Below are 27,375 nucleotides of genomic sequence, written 5' to 3' on the forward strand. Positions count from 1 at the left end.
GGTTCATTTCCTATATTAACGTGCACAGCGTGGCCATTAATATAGCCGATTAAATAGGAGCCGTCCGCACCTTTTATCGAGGCCACAAATTGATTCCAGTTTGTGTAACTTGTTTCTTTTTTTTTCTCATGTGTGCCTTGGTGTGGCTACAAATAATAAATATATAGCTGATCATTATTATATACCTAAGTTTGCAATTGTAGACTTACAATAGTCGTTGAATTTATAATCAGCTTAATCGTCTTTTTTAAAGTCGGTTGAAACTAGTGTTTATTCATTAGTATTATATAAATTGTTTAAAGTCGGATTATTTAAAGCATCACCCTGGCCTAAAACTAAAGTCGTCTAAAGTTTGTGGGCGGTTGTATCTGTAAATACCCACTTAAAAATTAATTAAAATTTGAGAGATAAGTGTGTGAGTACAGTGAGAGCTTGTTCAAGCTCCAAGGGGCGCTCATGTATATATACGTAGTTCCATTATCTAAAGAACTTATAAAAAAAGTAAGGAAGAGAAGAGATCGCTTAAAAGCGATAAGGCCGCCCGTTGCATCCCTTATAATTTTTATGTATTGTGTTTTTTTTTTTTTTTTTTAGCAACGAAGTGTAAATAAATAAATAAAATTAGGGGTAGTGGGGTTGTGATGCTGGACTAACAAAAAACTGTAACTTGAGGTATTTATGGCTTCCTTCAGCTCAGTGACCTGTTAACTATAACGAATATATAAGTGATATCGACCTATTGCACATTCCGAAACGAGAATGTTATATTATAACTAGCTGGTTATAATATAACATTCTCCCGGCAAACGTCGTTTTGCCATGTATATTATTCCTAGGAAACATTTTTTTAGTTCAATAAAAATAACTATGTATTTTTATATGCTGCTTCATAAAAAAATAAAAACAAAAAAAAAATGTCGGTAAAATAACAATATTTTTTTTGGGGTGGACGCCTCTCATCACTCAGGGTTTTGAAATATAGATAGTAGCCGATTCTTAGACTTACTGAATATGCGTAAAAAATTTCATAAGAATCGGTCGAGTCGTTTCGGAGGAGTATGGGAACGAACATTGTGACACGAGAATTTTATATATATAGAGATTTATGAATGACTGAAGAACTAAAGGGCTCATTTATTGCTACCAAAATTAACATTGTGCAATTGTTTAGTATGCGCTTTTAAATTACAACTGACCTAAAGCTTTTTTTGACCTTTATTTATAAATTCTCTAAGGTCTACGTACTTTTATTATCAAATAAACAGGTTTTCATTAGGTAAGTTTCCACCGTTCGGGGCATCACCGCTGTAGACTATGTTATTATAGTTACAATGCTATGTTACTTTTAGTTGACGCCAGTGTGTGGTATCATAACTATTGCATAGCGACAGATATAGAGAGTTTAATTAAAAATTGTGAAAATGAAAGTATTAATTATATTAACGTTATTTGAAGGTTTGTTTATTTAAAAAGTAGTGTAAATTATGTGAGAATAGTGTTGATTGATTTATGATTTGTTTTCAGTAATGTACGTGACCGGCTCCCAATTAAATAGGAGTTTGGGACAAGTATGTATCTATTTATATTAAATATCTACTACAAGTATACTATATTATAGTATAGTATAGAGTACGGAATTGATTTAGAGAAATAACAAACTTTAAGGCTTTCGTATATTATATTTATACATTATACATGTACTAAAGTGCGGTGAAATCCTTATCTCAAAAACTACTAAACTGTATAACCGTGTTCCCTAAGTTAGAAACACTAAATTAGATTAAAGGAGATCAACATGACTCTTAGAGTTCAGGAAATATGGAGACAAACTGCAAATCCTTCAAAAATTTAGCTAGCTTAGAAGCTTCGATAGACCATAATTCTCGAATAGGTATAACCATAATTTTTCGGAGTTGCTTAAAAATGTATAAACGTTGTATAGACAAAAATATACTTTCAGAATACAAGAAAAGCACGAGCCGATGAATCCGAAAATCCATGTAACAGTACCGTACCACCTAAGCCTGACTTCTCAGCGCCTGGTCGAAGGATTAGTGAAGCAAGTACGTTTCTATGGCATATCACTTCTATTTGATTAATTATATCTGCATATACATTTTATTATTAATGTTATCTTGCCTATTTTAATAGAACTAGAAGACTGGATACATCTCGAATATAATTCCCATCACTTCTTATAATTCTGTTACACTTATCACGTAATGGCTTATTGGTTTAAGCACAAAAAGTGTTACTTGGAAATCCAGGAACGATCCCCGGGGAAACCATAATTATTTCGGGTTGATAGGTTCTAAGCTTTTAAGTCAGTTATTTTGGATTTATTTATGTTGTAAATTTGTACCGTTTAAAAAAGAAACTTGCGTTATCCTCATGATGTGACATGACTATGACAAGGGACTTTCTATTTCCTTTATATGATTCAGGCGTCACGAGGGTACTTAGATAAAATTAAGGAAATACAAATACTTTGTTTTATCTATAAAATAAATAATAAATTAATGAAATATATTTATTATGGAATATAAAATACAGGTATCACTAATTCCACGTCATTAAATTTGAATCGGTAGACATCCGGCGTAAAATCCGGCGGAAAAAACCCTCGTTACTCTTTTAAAATAGCAAATCATCATACAAAATGACTATGGCAAACAAAACTTATTATAAAACAAATTAATTAGAAGAAGCCTGTCTAGCACTATTCCCAGGCCCTTTTATCTACTAGATAATCACTAACTTTACCTATAGTAAGCCTATTTACAAAGCTTTTATTTAATACATTTCTTAAATTTATAGCTATTAAAATGAAGTAAATTTTCAGAGTGTTATGAATACATTTGGGAGACAAAGAAAAGAGATGACGACCTAACAAGAACTGCTAAATGTAAGTGAAGTAACTCAACCCCTTATTTAAAAAAATAGTTTACCGTTTGTTGATGCCAACCCCCACGACACCTCAGAGACTCAGGCCTGCACAGGATTATACGTTTAGATGTTCGTTTGAGAACACCCGTGCAGTAACCACGGTACCTCGGTGCGGCTTTGAATACCGGTGGGGTTTGACTTCGTACGTACTACTGTTCTAGCCAATCCCGACGTCGCCTCAGAGACTCGGGCCTGCACGGGATTAGACGTTTAGATGTTTGTTTGAGAACACCCGTGCAGTAACCAAAGTAACCTCGGCGCGGCTTTGAATACCGGTGGGGTTTGACTTCGTACGTTTTGTCAAGACGGTTCGACGTATCGCTGGCACCGCCTTAACCCACGCACCCCTGCTAGTGCGTAATTGTAGGATGTTGTCTTGAAATGAAACTGCGCCTTGTTCTTGTTTCTTGCTTCGCCGATTATTCTTGGGTCCCAGTTCGTTGCGGAGGAAAAAGAGGATTTTGCGTAAATCTCGCCGAGCTTAAGTACTCCGATAGTATACCGCGACGAGAGCTGCGCTTACAGCCATCTGTGCGCGTATACCGTGACGAGAGCTACGCGACCCTTTTATTCGGCGAAGCATATAATTAATTTATTTAACTATATTTTTCTTAACATATTTTTACCTAACTTATTTATATATACTTAATTTCTACTTATGAGCTACTAACAATATTCTTATTTTTCTTATAGCTCATATCTACTTAATTTATATTGTATATATAGTCACTAACACTAACTTATAATAATCTATTCCTTTCTACATATGAGTCGCCAACACCGTTTTAACTAAAGTACTTATCTGTTTATTCCGTCACAACACAATTTGGCCGAAAGAGACGAAACGGTACTTTAGTAAAAGAGTGCAATTAGACTGATTTAGTTTTTATGAATGTTGTTTTAAATATATTAAATATACTCGTTGCGTGTTTTTTTAACTGAACGCGAAGATATGAATATAGTTTAGGGAATAATATTTCCTTACAGATTTTGCTAAAATTAAAGCAATTTATAATTAATTTAAAGGTTCAGAGTGGACAAGAAAAAATCAACGTGGTAGACCTACCGTTCATTATGTGGTTGGTGGTCGACCCACCACACCAGGAGAATTTCCCCACATGGTATGTAATTTTTACTTGCATTATTTAGAATTAATAATCTTAATATATATAAATTACGTGTCACGTTGTTTGTCCGCGATGGACTCCTAAACTACCGATCCGATATCAATCAAATTTGCACACCGTGTGTAGTTTGATCCAACTTAAAAGATAGGATAGCTTACATCTCAATTTATACCCGCAATGTAATTTTATTGCAAATTATTTGTTTATTATTTGACACAATTCTAACAGATGGCGCTGTGTTGAAAGTACCAACGTTTCACATAAGCTACAATTTAATGGCATAGCCACCAAAAAAGCATGGTGATCCCCATGACTGTTGTTTTCCTGCCATTTTCTTTGAATAGTTTACTACTATGTAATATAACAAAAACCTTAGCCACAGCAACGCTTGGCTGAGTCTGCTAGTTTTATATAAAGTTGAGCTGGTGACACCACTGATAACTATTTAATATTTTCATGATATTATTTTTTGGCCATGTACGAGTATAACTGTCCGCCGCGCCGGTGTGTAGGCCGAGTGAAAACGTAGATTGTTTAACGGAACCTTAATAGTAGCAAGTAGATACCAACTTTTCCCGACTCTTTGACAACAGTTATCGTCACATGTTGAAAACAAATATTTATAACTAAGGAGCATTGCAAATTTCATTTTTGAAGTTTATAAAATAAACTTCTTATGGAAATTTATGAATCCAACCCAGAAATATGACGGTACATGTATTGTTTTGAATTACAGAAAACAAGAATATTATTAGAGTTACAGAAACTATTATTGAGAGACGGTCTAACTTTTAATGAAATAGTGCAACAGATGATGGTCATATCGAAACGACACTTTAAAACCTAACCAGTCTGTAGTTAAAAAATCCTTGGAACAAGTGCGGTAATGCACGTAGTTGGGAAATTGCGTTACAAACGAGTAAAATCCTGATCAGGAAATTAGGCCTCGATTTGAAATTTCGTGAGGATCTTTCAACAAAATGAAGAATGTTCTGTGCTGTCACTTGAACATTATACTCCGCGTCCGAGTTTTAATTTATTACATCCAAATGTTCTGCACAGCTGTGAAGCTTGGACAGTAAAATAATATACCCGCCAGCGCTTAGAAACATTTCAGATGTGGTGCTATCGTCGTATGCTTAGTTTTGGGCAGATCTAGAAAGTTCTCAAGCGTGTCGGAATGTCGAAAAAACTTATGCAGATCATCAAAAAACTGAAAATTTAAGACCTGGGTTACGTATTGGGCTATGACCGCTACCACCTCCTTTAAATAATTATAATGGGTAAAATCCACGGTAAGCGGCATGTTTGTAAAGGAAAAAAATCATGGCTTCATAACGTTAGGGATCGGACGGGTATTGCGATTGCGGAAGAGTTGCTGCATCTGGCACAGGACAAGACAATTTGACGGCATCACAAGACTGACGGCCAACAAATAATTGAGACGCACCAAAAGAAGAACAATGATTTAGTGATTTTTGCAAAAATATTTCAAAGATTGACGAAAGAAAGAGATTTGGAAAATATAACGATAAAACTTCGACTGAATTATTCTGTTTTTTCAATATTCTGAAGAGATTTAGGGAAAGTTTCAGTATTTTATTAAACTGTGTTTTACATGTTTTACTTTATATACTAAAATTGATTAAAACCATGTTTGGTTTTTGTAGGTTTTTGATTAAATAAATTAAATTTATACATATTTTTATATAAACCGTGTTTATAGACATTGGGTGAAACCACAATTATTTCAGTGTAGAACTGATTTTTTAGGGTGCTGTAGGATGGAAAGCTGCCGTTGGAACCTGGATATTTAAATGCGGCAGTTCCTTAATCAGTTCGAAATTCCTACTCACTGCTGCTCACTGCTCTAAAACATCTCCACGTGACACCAGTGTGGCGAACTATGAACCAGAGATTGTAAGACTAGGAGATAAGAATATTGTTGATGTTGTAAGTAAGACGATGTAACTATTTTTATTTTAAGTTAAATTGTTAACACGAAATTTGATTAAACAGAATTAAAAATTAATTGTTATTTTAATATGTATTTTTAAATTTTAAGTTTTTTTACAACCACTGTCTTTGTCGTAAACCAAGATTTCTGAAAATGACACGGAACGTTTTGTACTCGTAAATAATGTATCAAATTTACGTTCACATATGCTTTAAAGAAGTTTGATTTAAATTGGTCTAAAAGTCACTAAAGCCAATATTATTTCAGTATTCAAATGGCGTCTACCCACAAGATGTGAAAATCAAAAGAATTGTAAAACATCCAAACTTCAGCCCGCCCAAGAAATACTTTGATATTGCAATTATTGAAGTAACGACTGAGGTTATATTCACAAAGCTAGTGCAACCAGCTTGTCTATGGACCAACTACGATACAAGCCCACTAGGAACAAAGGCAACACTTACAGGATGGGGTGTCATAGAATCTAGTAAGTCAAAGACATTCTACCTAACTTTAAGAAAAGGAGATTCAGATCATATTTGTTGTAAATATTTCCGTTCCGTTTATTTTCTGTTTTTAATTCCAGGTAGAAAGGTGACATCCCCAGAGTTACAAGCAGCGGATGTCGACATCATTGATTCAGACGAATGTCAAAATTTACTTCGATTCTATTCTAATCGCCTCTGGAGAGGGTTAGACTTGCATCAGCTTTGTGCTGGAAAATTAGCAGGCGGTGTCGACGCTTGTCAGGTAATGGAATGAGTCTCTTTTTGCAGCATGGACGTCCGATAAATAACGTGTTTATTAAAACAATGTGAATCACTCACCGGAGATTTATGGAGTGGTGATGAATCATAATGCACTTTTGAAAATCAAGGTTAGGTTTTATAAAGCTACTACAGCCTTCACCTTCGTTTGTTTCTTGATTAAAGCTATACAAGTCAAAAAGTAAAAAATCATTTATTCATATAGGTAACACAATGTACACTTATGAACGTCAAAATAGAAATATGTAACATTAAAAGCTTCAAATTTTACATTTACTGCTAGTTCTCAAATCAAGGGCGTAGAACGGAAGACAAGATCTGGCAATAAACTCTCCGCCACTCTTTTTAATCGTCAAGTTTTTTGTTTTAAACAACGTTTGTAAGGAGTTGCAACCATTACACCATGTTCCACATGACATCTTAAGTAAAAAAATAATAATAAAATAAATTAAAAACAAAGATTTGTCCTCTATCGGCAGAAGGCACTGTGAAATAGGAGCAACCACTTACATTCTCGTGGAAGCAACACGCAAATACATAGTCGAAATAACTAACATCACCACGTATACGAATTCAAGTACGACCAGCCAGATATTAAAACGGAAATAAACTAATATTAAGGCAGAAATTGTTTCATTCTCCAATATACAAAGTTCTATTGGTAATTGTCTATAAAATACATAGTTTCTAAGAGCGATTTAAATAAATTATATATAATTTTTTTTCAGGGTGACTCAGGTGGACCTCTGCAGGTAAAGATACCTATACCAGTAAAGTCACAAGGGTCAATGCACTACATTATTGGAATCACATCCTTTGGTATTGGCTGTGCTCAGCCAAACATTCCTGGGATATATACAAGGGTCGCCAGCTTTATTGACTGGATAGAAGATGTGGTGTGGAGAGGGTTATGATTTAAAAAACCAATAGTAGTATTTAGTTAATAAAAACAATTTAAATTTAATTGTGTGTTATTCTTATAAACTCGCCAGGAATATATTAAGTAGCGGTATCTTTTTTATGAAATTAAATTAAATTTCTTCTTTCTTTATCGTGTCACCCGACCACCACTCCAAATCACATTCTTCCTCTTAAACAGCGATGGCATCACTTTAGTTTCCTTGGTTTCCGTAACATTATTATTCCAAACGTTATTCTCTATCCATTCTATGAAATTTGAAACTTTTGTATAAATTCCGGATTCTTTTTATTCCATTTTGACTTTTGGAAAGTACAGATCGTGTACAAATGTAACGCAAAATTTAATTTTTTAATCAAATTGAGTAAAGGTTGTTAGCTCCACTTCTTTTGATCAACCTGTCTTACATACGTTTCGTATGTGTGCAACGTTTATATCATTTATTTTACGGAATCACAAGACACAAATCAGTGTTGGCCATTACCTTGTCAGCAATTAAGACGTGCTTAGATGCACGCATGAATAAAACAGGGTACCTTATTCCATGGAGCAATACTGGATTATTGATAAGGTTATGCAATTGTGCAATTGTTTAATCGGTTGCCGTCTAAGGTTCGTAACATTAGCGTGATTGATCAGTTCAAAAGGGCATTAAAGATACACATTAGAATGGGCCCATTAGACTAAAATTGGGCTAGCTGATGGCGACGTGTATCTCGTTCGTATATACTTAATATTAAATTTCTCATGTAAATAAAAAATAATTTTTGTAATGAGAAATAAAGTTCTTTAAACATTTATGTAAGGTAAGGTTGTTTAGATAGTAATGCGCTATACAAACAAATATATACTCGTTTCACTTAGGCCTACAACGCACTAGCGGCTGGCCGCGATGCGGTGTGCCGCTGCGGTAGGCCGCACATCGATTATTACATGAAACCGCACGATAACGACGCGCTGATTTGCGGACAACCGTCAACCGCTCCGGTTGTTCTGGAGCTGCGACGAGCCGCACCGGTTGAATGATGCGGCGCGCCGCGTCCCCTCCACGCACTCGGCGCGGTTAGCCGTCCTACCTACGTCATCACATATAATTATTTAACAAATGTAAACAAAGTATTTTAAACCTATTTTAAAAGAGTAAAAAATAAAAATATAAAATATGTTTATTATGGAACATAAGATACATGTATCACTTATTCCACGTCATTAAATTTGAATTTGTAATATTTCAAGAAGCACTGATGAGTGACGATTGCGGCAGACCGCAATAGGACCGCAATAGGGATGGTTAGCGGGAATACGGCATGCCGCTACGGCAGACCGTATATACCACGGCCTACTGCATCGCGGCCAGCCGCTAGTGCGTTGTAGGCCTTAGGCTTTGACCTAGTCTATCGAAATCTGGCTAAATGATAAATGATTTATTTCTGTAAGTAGGTTTTTACAAACACTTTTACACGTCAAACATTTTTTTTTTTTAAACTAGATGAGATCGACGTTTCCTATCTGACTACTCTGAGAAGAAACGCCGAAACAAACTCAGAGGTCACAGTCTCTTTTAAAGTCCAGACATAACTAACAAGATTATGTGAAGACCATGTAGATTGTTGTCTGAAATGGTCTTTTGAGGAAAGAACCACACAGATTGAGTGGACCTGTCAAGTCCAAAGACAAGACATTTGGGTAGGCCGCAAAAATTACTCAAACTGTCAGACTATGACTAAAACTGAGAAAAGGATTCAATAAATAAAAAACAATGATCCACGTAGTCTTCACATTCACAATAATACAGGCTTGACGTATACTTAAGGCTTACATATGTATTTCATTTGAAAAGACCAATGATACAGTGGCATTGATCTGTTTGTAAAATATTAGAATAAAAGCCGTTTCAGTTTTGAGCCTTACTTTAATTGTTTAGCAGATCCATTTTAATAGTTCCATTCTTTTGATAACTCATAAAAAAGTTAAAAAATCTTCCAATTAATCTTTGTAAAAGCTTCGGTGGTTTAAATATATAAAGTATGTATATACATATTACAATATTTTAAATGGTCCTACTTTATATTTCGACTATGTATTTGCGTGTTGTTCCCACGAGAATGTAAGTGCGTGCTCCTATTTAACCATGCCTCCTGCTGATAGAGGACAAATCTTTGTTTTTAATGTATTTAATTATTATTAATTAACTATTAATTACTTAAGATGTCATGTGGACATGGTGTAATGGTTGCAGCTCCTTACAAACATCGTGTAAAAAAAAAACTTGGCGATTAGAAAGAGTGGCAGAGAGTTTATTGCAAGTTTTTCTCTTCCATTCTATGCTCTTGATTTGGGAACTGGCAATAAATGTAAAATAAGAAGCATTTAATATGTATTTCTTTTTGACGTTCTTAAGTGTACATTGTGTTACCTAAATAAATGAATGATTTTGATTTGATTTGATTATAAACATAAAAACTAAATCGGGAGAGGATGTTCAAAGTCATGCCTCGAGTTAATTTCGGTGGTGGTTGTTCGAGGGATGTTCAAATAAATGAAACACTTTGTTCGAAGCTAAGAGTTTTGTTAAAACAAGAATTTATAAGTAACATAAAATTAGGAATAGCGAGGTTGCGCTTGCTGGACTAACAAAAAACTGACTTAAATTATTACAACTAAGTCACACATCTGTTAACGAATAACTGATGTCGACCTGTTTGACATTCTCAGAAACGAGAATGTTATATTATAATTTATGAATGAATGAAAAACTAAAGGGCTCCTTTATTACTACCAAGACTAAAGTTTAGAATTGATTGGTATGCGCTTTTAAATTACAACTATCCTTAAGCCTTTTTTAAACCTTTATTTATAAATTCTTTAATGTCAGCGCGAACTTTTATTTTATAAAACAGGTTTTCTTAAATTATTCCATCGTTTGGGGTATAACCGCTGTAGTTACAATGTGTTATGTTACTTTCAGTTGACGACACTGTACAGTAGCATTGCTATTGCATCGCAACATAGCAAATAAATGTCTGAGTTTCATTAAAATTGTGAAAATGAAACTATTAATAGTATTAATGTTGCTTGAAGGTTTGTTTATTTAATAAGAAATGTAATAATGTGAGATTAGTGATCTGTTTTATGATTCATTTTCAGTAATATATGTCGTGACCGGCTCCAACATATTAAATACAAGATTGGGACAAGTATGTATAATTTTATATTATACTAGCTGAGCCGGCAAACGTTGTTTTGCCATGTATATTATTTCTAGGAAACAGTTTTTAGTTCAATAAAAATAACTATCTACTACAATAAAAAATAGAGGTTGATCTTAGAGGATTGATTTTTTTTTATTACAAAAAAAAACACCTTTATCACTTAGGGGTTTGAAAGATAAATAGTAGCTGATTCTCAGACTTACTGAATATGATTAAAAATTTCATAAGAATCGGCTGAGCCGTTTCGGTGGAGTATGGGAACGAACATTGTGACACGAGAATTTTATAAATAGAGATATAGTAAAGTTATTAAGGGGTTCTTTCTAGGTTTGAGGGACTTCTTTGAAATGTTGCGTTAATTTAAGATATCTAATTCATAAAACCGCATAATTTCTTTTGAAAGTAAGGTACTTTGTGTTTGTTAATAATTGAAAATTCAAAACTTAATGAAATTCTCTTTAATTTATTACAAGTGTATTTCACCTAAAAATAACGTTATAACACAATTAAATCGTAAAATATTTCTACAAAGGCAAATTAAGAAGTTTAAAATAAAAATACCTACTCTTAAATATTAGATATACCATATAATATTGTGCACGGGATATTTATAGGGAAAAATAATGAACTTTAAGACTTTAAATGACTTACGTATATTATATTTATTTACATCTCCTAAAGTGCGGTGATACTCGAATCTCAAAAGAGTTTAGTTCGAAAAAATTAATTAGAATAAAGAAGATCAACATTACTCTTCGGAAATTTGTTCACAAACAGTAAATCATTACGAAATTTAGCTTGCTTAGAAGCTTCAATATACTATAATTCTCGAATAATTTTATAATATAAACAAACATTTTTGGAGTTGCTTAAAAATGTATAAACGTTTTATAGACAAAAATATACTTTCAGAATACAAGAAAAGCACGAGCTGATGAATCCGAAAATCCATGTAACAGTACCGCACTACCTAAGCCTGACTTCTCAGCGCCTGGTCGAAGGATTAGTGAAGCAAGTACGTTTCTATGGCATATCACTTCTATTTGATTAATTATATCTGCCCATTCATTTTACTATTTATGTTATCATGCCTATTTTAATGGAACTAGAAGACTGGATACATCTCGAATATATTTCCCATCCCTTCTTATAATTCTGTTACACTTATCGCCTACTGGCTTATTAGTTAACTCATAGAAAGCGTAACTTTAAAATCTCCAATTCAGACCCTGGTAAATAATCAGTGTTTCGAATAAATAGGTGCCACGCTTTTTTAGTTTTGTACCATTTAAAGAAAAAGCCAACCTTACGTTATCCTCATGATGTGACGTCACATCGATGTCTATAACATTTATACGAGTATCTGCAAGGAACTTTGCATGTCCTTTATATGAACCAGATAGAAAACAAACGCTCGATGTAAGCGAGGACTTTATTTTATTTTTAGAATTAATATTGAATTTATCAATATTAAAATGAATTCAAATTTCAGAGTGTTATGAATACATTTGGGAGACAAAGAAAAGAGATGACGACCTAACAAGAACTGCTAAATGTAAGTGAAGTAACCCAAACCCTTATTTAAAAAATAGTTTACCGTTTTAACTAAAGTATTTATCTGTTTCTTTCGTCACAACGTAAACACAATTAGACCGAAAGAGACGGAAGTGTACTTTAGATAAAAGAGTGCAATTAGACTGATTTAGTTTTTATGAATGTTGTTTTAAATATATTTCCTTACATATTTTGCTAAAATTAAAGCAATCAATAATTAATTTAAAGGTTCAGAGTGGAAAAGAAACCATGCACGGTATAAACCTTTCGTTCATTATGCGGTTGGTGGTCGACCCACCACGCCAGGTGAATTTCCCCACATGGTATGTTATTTTTACTTGCATTGTTTAGAATTAATAATTTTATACAAAGTCGAGCTGGTGAAACCACTGATAACGTACGAGTATTTGTCCGCCGCGCCCGGCCGAAGAAAAAGAGGCCGTAGATAGATAGATACGTAGATAGGTAGATAGATACCAATTTTTCCCGGCTCTTTGACAACAGTTATGGTCACAGGTTAAAAACAAATATTTATAACGTAGCAGCGTTGCAAATTTGATTATTGAAACATCTCGTTAACAAAATATAAAAGCTGTAGGTATATATAATATTATTTAAAGTGTGTTACTTCCAGTCAGTTTAAAAAATAAATTTCTTATTATTGTATTGAATTACAGAGAACAAATGATATGATCTCTCAAATAGATTGGTTACTTTACGTTTATGAAAATATTATTAGAATGCATTGTTTTGGGCAGATCCAGAAGTTTACAATCTAGAAAGTTCTTAAGCGAGTTGGAATGTCGAATAAACTTATGCAGATCATCAAACAACAGAAAATTTCGTACCTAGGTTACGAGGTACGTGTTGCCATGACCGCCTCCACGGCCTTCAAATAATTATAATGGATAAAACCCACGGTAATCTGCAAGTCAGTAGAAGGAAAAAATCATAGCTTAATAATATTAGTGAGATGGCGCATATTGGGATTGCGGAAGAGTTTCTGCATCAGCCCTGCGATTCTGTAACTCACTTCACGAACTCACACAGCGGTTTTGGCATCGGCGGTCGCTCTCAAATCAGTCGTGAAGCAGTCATTTTATGATTTGGCATTCTGAAAAGGTGGGAGCTTGTAGTTTATTGTTTATCAGAATGCCAAATCATAAAATGACTGCTTCACGACTGATTTGAGAGCGACCGCCGATGCGAAAACCGCTGTGTGAGTTCGTGAAGTGAGTTATAGAATCGCAGGGCTGGCACGGGACAAGACTGGCTTCACGAGTCTCACGGCCGACAAATAATTGAAAGGCACCAACAGAAGAACAATGTTTTAGTTTAGCAAAAATATTTCAAAGATTGACGCAATGAAGGGACGACTATATATCAATAGAAAGAGCTTTAAGAAATACAACGATAAATGTAGAATTTATAATGATGATCTAACTTCGACTGAATTATTCTATTCTTTCTATATTCTGTGTTTTACTTGATATACTTAAAACTTATTAAAATCAAGTTTGGTTTTTATAATTTCAGTTTAAGTTAACTTAAATTTCAGTGTTATACTGATTTTTTAGGGTGCACTAGGATGGAAAGCTGCTGTTGGGACTTGGATATTTAAGTGCGGCAGTACCTTAATCAGTTCGAAATTCCTGCTCACTGCTGCTCACTGCTCTAAACTATCTCCACGTGACACTAGTGTGGCGAACTATGAACCAGAGATTGTAAGACTAGGAGATAAGAATATTGTAGATGTTGTAAGTAAGACGAAGTGACCATTTTTATTTTAGTTTAATGAATTTACTCTAAATTTGATTAAACAGAATTAAAAATTAATTATTATTTTTAATAAATAAATGTATTTATAATGTACTCGTTAAAAAAATTACAACTACTGAACTTTATCGCTAAGATCACGTTACGTTGTGTAAATAATATAAAAAATTCAAGTTCGTAAGCGTTAAAGAAGTTTAATTTAAATTGGTTGTACTCGCTAATGTAAATTCAATATTATTATTTAGTATTCAAATGGCGTCAAACCACAAGATGTGAAAATCAAAAGAATTGTAAAACATCCGAACTTCAGCCCGCCCATGAAATATTTTGATATTGCAATTATTGAGGTAACATCTGAGGTTAAATTCACAAAACTAGTTCAACCAGCTTGTCTATGGACCAACTACGATTCCAGCCAACTTGGAACAAAGGCGACACTTACAGGATGGGGTGTAGTGGAATCAGGTTAGTCAGATATCCTACAGGATTTAATAGAACCACATGAGAGTATTTAAAATCTTGTAGATAATTTAACTCAAAGAAAAGGAGATTTAGACCATGAAAGATGAATCATATGTTGTACATAAGGAGATTCTTGCGTTTATTTTCTGTTTTTAATTCCAGGTGGAAGAAAGACATCCCCAGAGGTACAAGCTGCGGATGTCGACATTATTGATTCAGACGAATGTCAAAATTTACTTCAACTTCATTTTAATCGCCACTGGAGGGGGGTAGACTTGCATCAGCTTTGTGCTGGAAAATTAGCAGGAGGTGTCGATGCTTGTCAGGTATGTAGTTAGTCTCTTTTTGCAGCAAGGACGTCCGATAAATAACGTGTTTAATAAAACAATGTGAATCACACACCTGTGATTTATGGAGTTACATAAAAGCTACTTCAGCCCTGGCCTTGGTTTGTTTCTTTATTAAAGCTTTAATGATATTAAAACGGAAATAAACATATGTTATAGTAGAAACTGCTTCATTCTTCAATACACAAAGTATTATTGGTAATTGTCTGTAAAAATACATCGTATTTAAGAGTCATTTATATGAAAGTTTTTTTTTCAGGGTGACTCAGGTGGACCTCTGCAGGTAAAGATACCTATACCAGTAAAGTCACAGGGGTCAATGCACTACATTATTGGAATCACATCCTTTGGTGTTGGCTGTGCTCAGAAAAACATTCCTGGGATATATACAAGGGTCGCCAGCTTTATTGACTGGATAGAAGATGTGGTGTGGAGAGGGTTATAATTAAAAAAAAAACAAATGTGGTATTTATTTAAAAAAACAATTTGAATTTTATTATGTGTTATTCTTATAAACTCGCCAGGAATGTTTTAAGTAGCGGTATCTTTTTTATGAAATTAAATTACATTTCTTCTTTCTTTATCTTTCTCTTACGGCACAGATTACTTGGTTAAAATGTCACCCGACCACCACTCAACGTCACATTCTTCCTCTTAAAAAGTGATGGCATCACTTTAATTTCCTTGGTTTCCGTAACATTATTATTCCATACGTTATTTTCTGTCCATTTTATGAAATATCAAACTTTTATATAAAGTCATGGATGGGTAACCCACAAATACTTCGTAATATTGGCATCGTTTTGAATTATCAATGTGAATTAGTATTTGACATTTAAAAACAGTTTTCCTTAAACAAACCGGTCCATTATAAGTAACAACTTGCAATTAGCACAGCGATGCGTCAAATATGAGCTATGCCAGTATTTACCTTATTTAACCAATACGAGACAAAATGAACACGAAAAACCTGATAACGATAGTTTCTTTGGAAATAGAGGAAGCCTTTATCAGGCCCTGGTGGCCAATACTCTGGATTGCTGGCAGAGATGAAAAAAAGTCTTGTCTACTGTCAAGCCCTGCTTATGTAATAGACTGAGGTACTAAAAATAGATAAATTGCTCCACAAAAAACTCAAGCTATGATTATACCTAAAATAAATAAAATTTGACAAATGAAATAAAAATACTTGGTTTCATTCTCGGTCTTAAATTGAGATTTAATAAACATAATATATCCAATATATGCAGAAAAGAAACATATATTTACAAACAATAAGCAAGGGCGGCGAGAATTGGCTGGGGTTTAGGCGTTATTCACATTATTTATACAGCTGTCATCGAGCAGATCCTATATGCGGCGGCAGTTTGGGCTCCAGCCACTAAAAAGCTAGGTATTTGGAAGCCATTAAATTCAGTGCAACAAGGTTTTGCGCTGAAGCTCTATAGAGCTTACCATACTCCACCTTGATCTTCGCGGGACTACTGCCCCTAGATCTTAAAGTTCAAGAGGCCGCTGTGTTATACGAAGCAGGAAATGGGTTATTTTAGCGTAAATTGGAAGGTGACCTAGAGTATCGTGGATACGTATTCCTCATACCTTCAAAGAACCTGATATCAAATTTTTGCCCTATAGAGAACAAGACCGTCTTAAGATAGATGCCAACCTACGGCGTATATATTGACTAGTTGAAATTCGTAAGAACATTAATAAAGCGCGTTTGAACTTAAAAATTGAACGTTTTTATTAATGAATTATGCATCATATTATGCTACATTTTAAGTATAATTGTTTTTTGTTATATATAATTTATGTTAGCTGTAGGATTACGTAATAAATATGCGTGCGGTAAATTCTGTTGCAGGGCCTTGTAATATCGATCACCTTGATATTTTTTCGAACTGCCCAATGCCCATCTAATTATAGGAAGGACATTCTGTTATCACTAGGTTCTTTTGCTATATTTTATTGCACAGAGTGGCAGTGTGCATGTAAATATAGCAAAAGAAACCGCCCGCACCTTTTATCAAGGCTACACATGTGCCAGTTTGTGTAACTAGTTTCTTTTCTTTTTCCTTATGAGTGGCTTGGTGCGGCTATTATGTATATATATAAATAAATCGATATTAAAGCAAGTTTAAAATATCCAATTGCAGATTTACATAAGTCGTCGATTTAATAATTCGGCTTTTCTGATGTCGGTTGAAACTAATTTTTATATATAGGTACTATGTATATCAATTTTATGCAGTAGGATTATTTAAAGTCTTTTTAACCGTTTAAACGTTTTTTTAAATCTGTAAACGTTTAAATTTAAAGTTTAAATTATTATGAATGTACACAGTCTTATAATGTTTGTGGGTGTTTGTATCTGTAAATATCCACTTTATGAGACAAGTATCACAGTGAGAGCCTGCTCAGGCCCTAGAGGGCGGTCATGTATATAGTTCCATTCTCTCATACTCATAAAAAAATCTTCCAATTAATCTATTTAAAAGTTTCGGTGGTTTAAATATATAAAGTATATATAACAATATTTTAAATGGTCCTACCATATATTTCGAACTATGTATTTGCGTGTTGTTCCCACGAGAATGTAAGTGCGTGCTCCTATTTCACCATGCCTCCTGCTGATAGAAGACAAATCTTTGTTTTTAATTTATTTAATTATTATTAATTACTTAAGATGTCATGTGGAACATGGTGTAATGAGGTGCAGCTCCTTACAAACATCGTGTAAAACAAAAAAAACTTGGCGATTAAAAAGAGTGGCGGAGAGTTTATTACCAGTTTTTCTCTTCCGTTCCATGCTCTTGATTTAGGAACTGGCAGTAAATGTAAAATTAGAAGCATTTAATATGTATTTCTTTTTGAGTTCCATAAGTGTACATTGTGTTACCTAAATAAATGAATGATTTTGATATTATTTGATTTTATTATAAACACAAAACATAAATCGGGATTTTCAAATAAATGAAACTCTTTGTTCGTAGCTAACAGTCAATTGTAAAACGAGAATTTACAACTAACATAAAATTATGGGTAGCGAAGTTGCGGTTGCTGGACTAACAAAAAACTGACTAGTGTTATTAAAACTAATTGGCACAACTATTACCTATAAGGAAGTGACGTCGATCTATTGGACATTCTCAGAAACGAGATTGTTATATTATTTATGAATGAACGAAAAACTAAAGGTCTCTTTGATTACTACCAAGACTAAAATTTAGAATTGATTGGTATGCGCTTTTATATTACAACTGGCCTTAAGCCTTTGGCTATAACGAGTAAGTGATGTACATCTATTGGACATTCTTAGAAACGAGATTGTTATATTATTTATGAATGAATGAAAAACTAAAGGGCTTCTTGATTACTACCAAGACTAAAATTTAGAATTGATTGGTATGCGCTTTTATATTACAACTGGCCTTAAGCCTTTGGCTATAACGAGTAAGTGATGTACATCTATTGGACATTCTTAGAAACGAGATTGTTATATTATTTATGAATGAATGAAAAACTAAAGGTCTCTTTGATTACTACCAAGACTAACATTTAGAATTGATTGGTATGCGCTTTTATATTACAACTGTCCTTAAGCCCTTTTTAAACCTTTATTTATAAATTCTCTCGGTCAGCGCGTACTTTTATTATCAATAAAACAGGTTTTTATAAAGTATTCCATCGTTCGGGGCATCACCGCTGTAGATTGTTATTATAGTACAACCCAATGCTATGTTACTTTCAGTTCACACCAGTGTACGGTAGCATAGCTATTGCATTGGAACATAGCAAATAAATAAGTGAATTTGATTAAAATTGCGAAAATGAAAATATTAATAGTAATAATGTTGTTTGAAGGTTTGTTTATTTAATAAGAAGTGTAATAATGTGAGATCAGTGTTCTGATTTATGATGTTTTTCCAGTTATATATGTCGTGACCGGCTCCAACATATTAAATACAAGTTTGGGACAAGTATGTATTTATTACTATATATATTGCACATTATTAAGGGGTTCTAGGCTCACTTCTTTAAGATACATTTTTAAAATGTTGCGTAACATGAGGTATCTAATTCATGGAATAGCATAATTTCTTTTGGAAGTTAAGTACTTTGTGACATAAATTTATTTTTTTTATAATTGGAAATTCAAAACTTAATTAAATTCTCCCAAATTTAATACAAGTGTATTTCACCTTTAACAATAAGTATATAAAACAATTTAATATCAAAATATTAGTATTAAGGCAAATTAAGAAGTTTAAATAACATTACTCTCTATCTGTTATACTATATTATGTTGGGCACGGGATATTTATAGGGAAACGTAATAAACTTTAAGACTTTAAAAGACGTACTTGTATTAAATTTAGATTTTCGTTTAGTTTTTGTAATTTTAATTGTTTTGTTTAATATTTGTATTATCTCTTCGTGTATGTCATGTTTGCCTATTAGTGCTTGTCACATTAAGAATTGCAGAATATGGATTTTTACCAATGTATCAGTGTGCAGAGCGTTAGCTTTTATCAATAAAATTAAAAATAAATAAAATATTTAATATATACATGTCCTATATCGCATCTCAAAAACTTTTAGTTCGAAAAACTTAATTAGAATAAAGGAGATCAAAATGGCTCTTCGGATATTTGTGGACAAACTGTAAACCCTTACGAAATTTAGCTTGTTTAGAAGCTTCAATAGTCTATAATATAATTCTCGAATAATTTTATAATATAAACCATATTTGTCTGAAGTTGCTTAAAAATTTATAAACGATTTATAGACACAAATATACTTTCAGATTACTAGAAAAGCACGAGCTGATGAATCCGAAAATCCATGTAAAAAAACCGCACCACCTAAGCCTGACTTCTCAGCGCCTGGTCGAAGGATTAGTGAAGAAAGTAAGTTTTTATGGCATATCACTTCTATTTGATTAAATATATGTCTGCACATTCATTTTATTCATTAATGTTATCATGCCTTTCTTAATAGAACTAGAATACTAAATACATCTCGAATATATTTCCCATCACTTCTTATAATTCTGCAACACGCTTATTTTCCTTCCGAGGTCCTTTCATCTTTAATCACTAACATTTCAAAACTCACATTAGGGAGCGTGCAAGTATTACGTCACGCAATTTTTGGAGATTATTGACACCCCCCCTCCCCATGTAACGCGCCGTAACACTATTGGGTACAACGTTTTAACGTTTCGTGACCACCCAGTGACTCTTTATACCTAAAACTTAAAATTATGTGGTGTAAAGTACTGGGAAGTCGAAAATAGTATTAACAATAACGCGTAATTCACCCCCCCCCCCCCCACATCGTAACGTTTTATAAATAGAATGCGTATAGTAAAGTTTTTTCCTCTTTTTTATTTCTTTTCTGGTTAACGCATAAAAAGCGTAACTTTGAGAAACCACAATTCAATCCCCGGTAAATAATCACTGTTTCGTTTTAATAGGTGCAAGGCTTTTTAGTCCGTTATTTAAAGCAGGGTCCACACTATGCTGGGATAGCCCTGGTGATGGTACAAATCTAAAGCGGTGTGGACCCTGCTTTAGATTTGTACCATTTAAAGAAAAAGCCAACCTTACGTTATCCTCATGATGTGACGTCACATCGATGTCTATAACATTTATACGAGTATCTACAAGGAACTTTGCATGTCATATGAATCAGAAAGAAAACAAACGCTCGTTGTAAGCGAGGACTTTATTTTATTTTTAGAATCAATATTGAATTTATCAATATTTAAATGAATTCAAATTTCAGAGTGTTATGAATACATTTGGGAGACAAAGAAAAGGCAGGACGACATAACAAGAATTGCTAATTGTAAGTAAATTAACTCAAACCGTTATTTAAAAAAATAGTTTACCGTTTAAACTAAAGTAGGTACTTATCTGTTTATTCCGTCACATTGTAAACACAATTTGACCGAAAGAGACGAGGGGGTACTTTAGATAAAAGACTGCAGTTAGACTTAGTTTTTATGAATGTTGTTTTAAATATATTATCAGCGTGCGACTCTCACACCTGAGGTCGTAGGTTCGATCCCCTTCGGTGCACAATTGGACTATCTTTCTATGTGCGCATTTAACATTCGCTCGAACGGTGAAGGAAAACATCGTGAGGAAACCGACATGTCTTAGACCCAAAAAGTCGACGGCGTGTGTCAGGCACAGGAGGCTGATCAAATACTTGCCTATTAGATTTAAAAATGATCATGAAACAGATTCCAAAATCTGAGGCCATGACCTAAAGAGGTTGTTGCGCCACTGTTTTTTTTATATATATTCGTTGCATGTTTTTTTTAACTGAACGAGAAGATTTGAATATAGTTTAGGGAATAATATTTCCATACATATTTTGGTAAAATTAAAGGAATTAATAATTAATTTTAAGGTTCAGAGTGGATAAAAAAAAATCAACGTGGTATACCTGCAGTTCCTTATGTGATTGCTGGTCGACCCACCACTCCAGGTGAATTTCCCCACATGGTATGTAATTTTTACTTGCATTATTTAGAATTATTATTTTATATAAAGTTGAGTTGGTGAACTAGTGATAACTTTTTTAATTTTGATGATATTTTTTTTTTGCCACGTATAACTGTCCGCCGCGCGCCCGGTAGGCCGAGTGAAAACGTAGATAATAGTAGCAGGTAGATACCAACTTTTCCCGGCTCTTTGACAACAGTTATGGTCACATGTTAAAAACAAATATTTATAACTTAGGAGCGTTGCAAATTTCATTTTTGAAACTACTCGTTAACAAAACATAAATGCTTTATATATAATATGATTTAACTTCCAGTCAGTTTATAAAATGACGAATGACGCAATGAAGGGACGACTATATATCAATAGAAAGAGCTTTAAGAAATACAACGATAAATGTAGAATTTATAATGATGATCTAACTTCGACTGAATTATTCTATTCTTTCTATATTCTGTGTTTTACTTGATATACTAAAAACTTATTAAAACCAAGTTTGGTTTTTATAAGTTTTTGAATAAATAAAATAAAAATAAGACTAGTGAAACTACAATTATTTCAGTGTTATACTGATTTTTTAGGGTGCACTAGGATGGAAAGCTGCTGTTGGGACTTGGATATTTAAGTGCGGCAGTACCTTAATCAGTTCGAAATTCCTGCTCACTGCTGCTCACTGCTCTAAACTATCTCCACGTGACACTAGTGTGGCGAACTATGAACCAGAGATTGTAAGACTAGGAGATAAGAATATTGTAGATGTTGTAAGTAAGACGAAGTGACCATTTTTTATTTATTTAATTAATTAACTCGAAATTTGGTTCAACAGAATTAAAAATTAATTAATAGAAGCATAATTTAAATCGGTTGTACTCGCTTATGTAAATACAATATATTGTATTATTTAGTTTTCAAATGGCGTCAACCCACAAGATGTGAAAATCAAAAGAATTGTAAAACATCCAAACTACAGTGCGCCCAAGAAATACTTTGATATTGCAATTATTGAAGTAACGACTGAGGTTACATTCACAAAAGTAGTACAACCAGCTTGTCTATGGACCAAATACGACACAAGTCCACTTGGAACAAAGGCAACACTTACAGGATGGGGTGTCATAGAAACAAGTAAGTCAGAGACATCTTACAGGTATTGCCTCAATTAAAACCTCATTAATTATAAGCTTATAATTTAACTGAAAGAAAAGGAGCGTTATCATAAGAGATGAATCATATTTCTGTAAATAAGGTGATTCTTTTGTTTATTTTCTGTTTTTAATTCCAGGTGGAAAAAAGACATCCCCAGAGTTACAAGCTGCGGATGTCGACATTATTGATTCAGACGAATGTCAAAGTTTACTTCGACTCCATTTTAATCGCCACTGGAGGGGGGTAGACTTGCATCAGCTTTGTGCTGGAAAATTAGCTGGAGGTGTCGACGCTTGTCAGGTACGGACTGAGTCTCTTTTTGCAACATGCACGTCTGATAAATTACGTGTGTTAATCTGTGATTTATGGAGTGGTGATGAATCATAATGCACTTTTGAAAATCAAGGTTAGGTTTTATAAAGCTACCACAGCCCTGGCCTTGGTTTGTTTCTTTATTAAAGCTATAATGATATTAAAACGGAAATAAACATATGTTATACATAGACGGCTTCATTCTTCAATATACAAAGTATTATTGGTCTGTAAAAATACATCGTATTTAAGAGCGTATTTAAATGAATAATTTTTTTTTAGGGTGACTCAGGTGGACCTCTGCAGGTAAAGATACCTTTACCAGTAAAGTCACAGGGGTCAATGCACTACATTATTGGAATCACATCCTTTGGTGCTGGCTGTGCTCAGAAAAATGTTCCTGGGATATACACAAGGGTCGCCAGCTTTATTGACTGGATAGAAGATGTGGTCTGGAGAGGGTTATGATAAAAAAAAAACAAATTGTGCTATTTATTTAATAAAAACAATTTGAATTTAATTATGTGTTATTCTTATTAACTCGCCAAAAATATATTAAGCAGCGGTATATTTGTTTTTCCTTTGTTTTGTCTTTCCTTCTCTTTCTTATGGCACAGATTATTTGGTTAAAATGTCACCCGACCACCACTCAAAGTCACATTCTTCCTCTTAAAAAGTGATGGCATCACTTTAATTTCCTTGGTTTCCGTAACGTTCTTATTCCATACGTTATTTTCTATCCATTTTATGAAGTTTGAAACTTTTGTATAAACTCCGGGTCGATTCTTTTGTCCACAATTGATCCCAAATGAAGTCACGCCAACTACCATATTTATAGACGAATTCGATCCAGATTCTATCTTCACTTGTATAGGACCTCCTGAATCACCCTGAAATTTAATTTATTGATGATTTCATGGTCAAATAATTAAGGTCGTAGTATAGTGCGTTCCTTAACCATGTTGAATGGAGATATATGATTATTGGTGATAATTGTGTCTCAAACAGATCCCTATACACTTCGTTCACTTTTGCCTTTAGAAAAGAACAAATTAATGTAACGCTAAATTTATTTTTTTATTCAAATTGACGTTTGAAAAAAAAGGGTACGTGTACGCGCGTAAGAAGTTATACTTCTTTGGCATTATTAAAAATAGTTTTTGATTGCATGCAAATAATTAATTACAATTAAATAATCAAAGACTGGAAAATGAGTCATTATAGTCAATAAAGTTAAGTTTACATTAAAAATTAAATAAATAAATATTTATTATTATTCTCTTACATTAAGTGTAACATAAATTCTATTATTATTCGAATGTTGTTTTTAAATTATGTCCAATGCCGTAGCATCTTTCGTGGGCAACTTCATTCTGTTAATTTTGTGTAAAAATTCACTCTCATCAATTTTTCATAACGGGCCTAAAGAAGTATAACTTCAAAAATTGCATCAATACTTAAAAGCCATAAAAAGCCAACCAAGATCTCACCAGTGTTGTTGCATGATTTCCATGCCTGGCAATGCCGGGTAACGTATGAATAAATGTAACTGTTGTGAAAATTTGAACCAAATTTTACCAAGATTACTAAAATACCTGACATGTGTCAACATTTCCAGTTAAATTGCCAGCACATAACTGATGCTTAGCAAAACCATGCCAGTTTCTATTCCAGGAGCTGTGCAAGAGGGAGTTACACTTTTTAGTATTCAACACATCCACCGCAGCAACCTGAAGGACTGTTGATGGTTTTCCTGCAATAAAAATATTTATATATGGGCTAACGAAACTGTGTTTGTGGCTTTGTGTTGATGATTCAATCATAATAACAAGGAATTTGACAAGTACACAATAATTACTAATAACTAAAATGGACAACTTCTTTCTCACAAAGATTCTTTGGTTTCCTAGGCTGTTACTTGTATAATGAATTAAATGAAAAAAATAACATTTACCCTCTATCTAAATATGAATGTAAAAAAATGGTTACTACTTGGCTGAAGACGTTGAGTTATGATGAAACAGAAGATTTAATAACTGTTATTCTGTAACACACCCATTCCCCCACACATATACACACACCCACGAACGCACACACAAACATACACACACACACACAAACACACACCAAATTTATTTTTACGACTCCGTTTGCAATGTTTTCTTTTAGCACTTAATACTTATTTTCTTCTATTGTATCTTATGACCATGACATGATTGTACGTGTTCCGGTCCGGTGGTGGAGAGGCTGGCTATCTGTCACTCAGGTCTCCTGTTACAGAGACCAGTCTCTCACATACACTTCCTAATGTTATCATCTTAGTCTAATCATAATAACCTTGTATGTATATGTGAGAGAAGAAAATAAAGATTATTATTATTATTATTATTAATTACATACACATTGTATTGCAAGTGAAGTTGTATACAGAAATACAGCTTATAATTAGGCTTTACTGATCTTATATTTAGATATTTCTTATACTTAGATCTTATTTCAAAAGTGTACTTAGTTACCTACTTGAATAAAGATATTTTGAGATTGAGTTATACACTTTGACTACTAACCATGTTCTGTGAGACCCCAACCGGTGAGGATACTTCTAGTACCAAGTTCACGCGTTGATGGCTTCGTCCACAAGCAGGCGGGATGTACTTGGAGGCTAAACTTGACCTCGCTGTCTAACTCCAATAACGCTATATCAAAATACTTCCGAGGGGGCCTATACCGCGGGTGTCTAATTATATTTTTAATTATCACGTCTATAGGTTTTCCGTATAAATTAAACTGAAAAACGAAAACGTTGAATGTTTGTTAAAAAAAAAATTAACAAATGAATATTCAATTTTTTCTATATCTAAAGGAATCGAAAGAAAGACTTATGAAGTAGTTTATATAATTGAGTTGCCGGCACCGTTTCAATTCAGTAATTATTTTCCAAATGCCTGTACAGATACCGGCAAACATCTTGAACAAAGTCTGCGCAGAAGCGATTTTTAGGTATCATTGCGGCGGGCGGTAGAGTGACGTGTCGATCGCGTTGGTAAATCAGTTGACGTTTGTGTCTCTCGCTGCGTCCACGTTCCTTTGCGATGCGCAAACTTTCCCCCACTCCCTTGTTTAATGCTCAAGACGTTTGCCGGTATCTGTATGAATACTAAAGTTTCATAGATTAAGTGTGAAAATATGTTTTAGTACTAGACACATTCGTAAACAATTGCTGTGACATTAACAATGAATTTAATAACATTATAACACTAGTAGTACTAATAGCTTAATACAACCTCGTCATCCTGTATATTTTCTACACCAAATCGCACAACTTCCGGTGCATTAGCACTGACGTCATGATGATTATGTAATGAAAGCCAAGTGCAATGGGCAGCGGTTACAACAAATTTTTCACTTATCAATGATCCTCCACATTTAAAATGCCACTTTGGTTCATCTTTTGCTCGCCATCCTATGGCTCCCTGGTAATAAAAAATAATACAGTCTAGCTATGGTAGTTTGGCTTCATTCCCGGTAAGTAAGAACAAAAATAACCATTGATTATGTTCATTAGAAATAGTTTAAAAAAAGTGCGTGCGTACAAAGTACACATGTCAGAAGTAAAACTTCTTTGGCAAACTAATTTTTAAGTCTTGTTCATTTTATACAAATCTAAAACTTTAGATTTCCGAGACTTCCGAGATTTAATTGTCATTAAAATATTAAAACCAGATATAGTTGTAGCGAATGTGGTTTTTGTACAAAATACAAAAGTTGCAGTAAGATTTGATTCTCTTCTTAAAATCGCATATAAATTAATTACTCCCAATTAAGTACGTACCATATGTGGGAATTCAGCGGGTTTAGCATCCCTTCCACCAAATATGACTGATGGAGGAACAAATATTAATATTTCAGGAATTACACCGCGCTTTATTTGAGATATGAGATAAACGCGGCCTGAAAAAATAAATTCCCCTTAATGTGTTAATAAAAGTTTGATTTAGTATAAAATAGTTGTCACGTATTAAAAATACACTTCAGTTGAAATTACAATTGAAAATACTAAAACTCACATCTCACGTATATAAATTATTAACGTATATAATAAATAAATATCTATATATATAAAAGAAAGTCGTGTTTGTTACAACACTTATAACTCGAGAACGGCTGGACCGATTGCCATGGTTTTTGATTTGTTGGATTTGTTTCCGTCCCGAATAGCAGAATAAGCAATAAAATATCGGATAAGTTATCGAATAACAATAAATTAATTAATTAATTTAACGAATGCAAAAACCATATGGTGCCATCTGTTGACAAAACTACGCATCATTT

General features: G+C 33.5%; 4 protein-coding genes across 6 annotated transcripts; 3 read left to right on the plus strand and 1 right to left on the minus strand.

Moving 5' to 3' along the window:
* Positions 1–1,321: 1,321 nt before the first annotated feature.
* On the plus strand, positions 1,322–7,761 carry LOC125050357 (serine protease snake-like). Its single transcript, XM_047650133.1, has 9 exons — positions 1,322–1,455; positions 1,525–1,568; positions 1,961–2,063; positions 2,843–2,905; positions 3,973–4,067; positions 5,847–6,026; positions 6,298–6,517; positions 6,617–6,780; positions 7,526–7,761. The coding sequence occupies exons 1-9, from the start codon at positions 1,422–1,424 to the stop codon at positions 7,709–7,711; spliced, it is 1,089 nt and encodes a 362-aa protein (XP_047506089.1). The 5' UTR covers positions 1,322–1,421; the 3' UTR covers positions 7,712–7,761.
* Positions 7,762–10,656: 2,895 nt separating this feature from the next.
* LOC125050353 (serine protease snake-like) lies at positions 10,657–15,645 on the plus strand. 3 transcript variants are annotated; one of them, XM_047650126.1, is made up of 9 exons: positions 10,659–10,797; positions 10,864–10,913; positions 11,823–11,943; positions 12,421–12,483; positions 12,711–12,805; positions 14,060–14,239; positions 14,504–14,723; positions 14,883–15,046; positions 15,327–15,645. In XM_047650126.1, exons 1-9 carry the CDS (start codon positions 10,764–10,766, stop codon positions 15,510–15,512), a joined length of 1,113 nt encoding a protein of 370 aa, XP_047506082.1. In that variant the 5' UTR covers positions 10,659–10,763; the 3' UTR covers positions 15,513–15,645. The 3 variants fall into 3 exon arrangements, with proteins under 3 accessions (XP_047506085.1, XP_047506082.1, XP_047506083.1); XM_047650127.1 differs by having other exon boundaries at positions 10,660–10,797; positions 11,841–11,943; XM_047650129.1 differs by lacking the exon at positions 12,421–12,483 and having other exon boundaries at positions 10,657–10,797.
* Positions 15,646–18,795: 3,150 nt separating this feature from the next.
* Positions 18,796–23,563, plus strand: LOC125050355 (serine protease snake-like). Its single transcript, XM_047650131.1, has 9 exons — positions 18,796–18,931; positions 18,998–19,047; positions 19,875–19,977; positions 20,858–20,920; positions 21,491–21,585; positions 22,167–22,346; positions 22,491–22,710; positions 22,868–23,031; positions 23,326–23,563. The coding sequence occupies exons 1-9, from the start codon at positions 18,898–18,900 to the stop codon at positions 23,509–23,511; spliced, it is 1,095 nt and encodes a 364-aa protein (XP_047506087.1). The 5' UTR covers positions 18,796–18,897; the 3' UTR covers positions 23,512–23,563.
* LOC125050359 (serine protease snake-like) lies at positions 23,527–27,013 on the minus strand. Its single transcript, XM_047650135.1, has 5 exons — positions 26,876–27,013; positions 26,328–26,516; positions 25,611–25,830; positions 24,639–24,796; positions 23,527–23,933 (listed from the first exon to the last, which is right to left on the minus strand). Exons 1-5 carry the CDS (start codon positions 26,876–26,878, stop codon positions 23,670–23,672), a joined length of 834 nt encoding a protein of 277 aa, XP_047506091.1. The 5' UTR covers positions 26,879–27,013; the 3' UTR covers positions 23,527–23,669.
* Between the last annotated feature and the right edge of the window lie 362 nt (positions 27,014–27,375).

The sequence above is a fragment of the Pieris napi genome, chromosome 6, assembly GCF_905475465.1.
Source record: "Pieris napi chromosome 6, ilPieNapi1.2, whole genome shotgun sequence".
NCBI classification, from domain to species: domain Eukaryota; kingdom Metazoa; phylum Arthropoda; class Insecta; order Lepidoptera; family Pieridae; genus Pieris; species Pieris napi.

Coding starts and splice junctions, on each gene's coding strand:
- LOC125050357 (XM_047650133.1), top strand. CDS start 1,422: ATGAAAGTATTAATTATATTAACGTTATTTGAAG. Junction 4,068..5,846: donor CAGGAGAATTTCCCCACATG/GTATGTAATTTT, acceptor CTGATTTTTTAG/GGTGCTGTAGGATGGAAAGC. Junction 6,027..6,297: donor ATAAGAATATTGTTGATGTT/GTAAGTAAGACG, acceptor ATATTATTTCAG/TATTCAAATGGCGTCTACCC.
- LOC125050353 (XM_047650126.1), top strand. CDS start 10,764: ATGAAACTATTAATAGTATTAATGTTGCTTGAAG. Junction 10,798..10,863: donor AGTATTAATGTTGCTTGAAG/GTTTGTTTATTT, acceptor ATTCATTTTCAG/TAATATATGTCGTGACCGGC. Junction 14,240..14,503: donor ATAAGAATATTGTAGATGTT/GTAAGTAAGACG, acceptor ATTATTATTTAG/TATTCAAATGGCGTCAAACC.
- LOC125050355 (XM_047650131.1), top strand. CDS start 18,898: ATGAAAATATTAATAGTAATAATGTTGTTTGAAG. Junction 18,932..18,997: donor AGTAATAATGTTGTTTGAAG/GTTTGTTTATTT, acceptor ATGTTTTTCCAG/TTATATATGTCGTGACCGGC. Junction 21,586..22,166: donor CAGGTGAATTTCCCCACATG/GTATGTAATTTT, acceptor CTGATTTTTTAG/GGTGCACTAGGATGGAAAGC.
- LOC125050359 (XM_047650135.1), bottom strand. Junction 25,831..26,327: donor AAAATATACAGGATGACGAG/GTTGTATTAAGC, acceptor TTCGTTTTTCAG/TTTAATTTATACGGAAAACC. Junction 24,797..25,610: donor TTGGGGTCTCACAGAACATG/GTTAGTAGTCAA, acceptor TTTTTATTGCAG/GAAAACCATCAACAGTCCTT.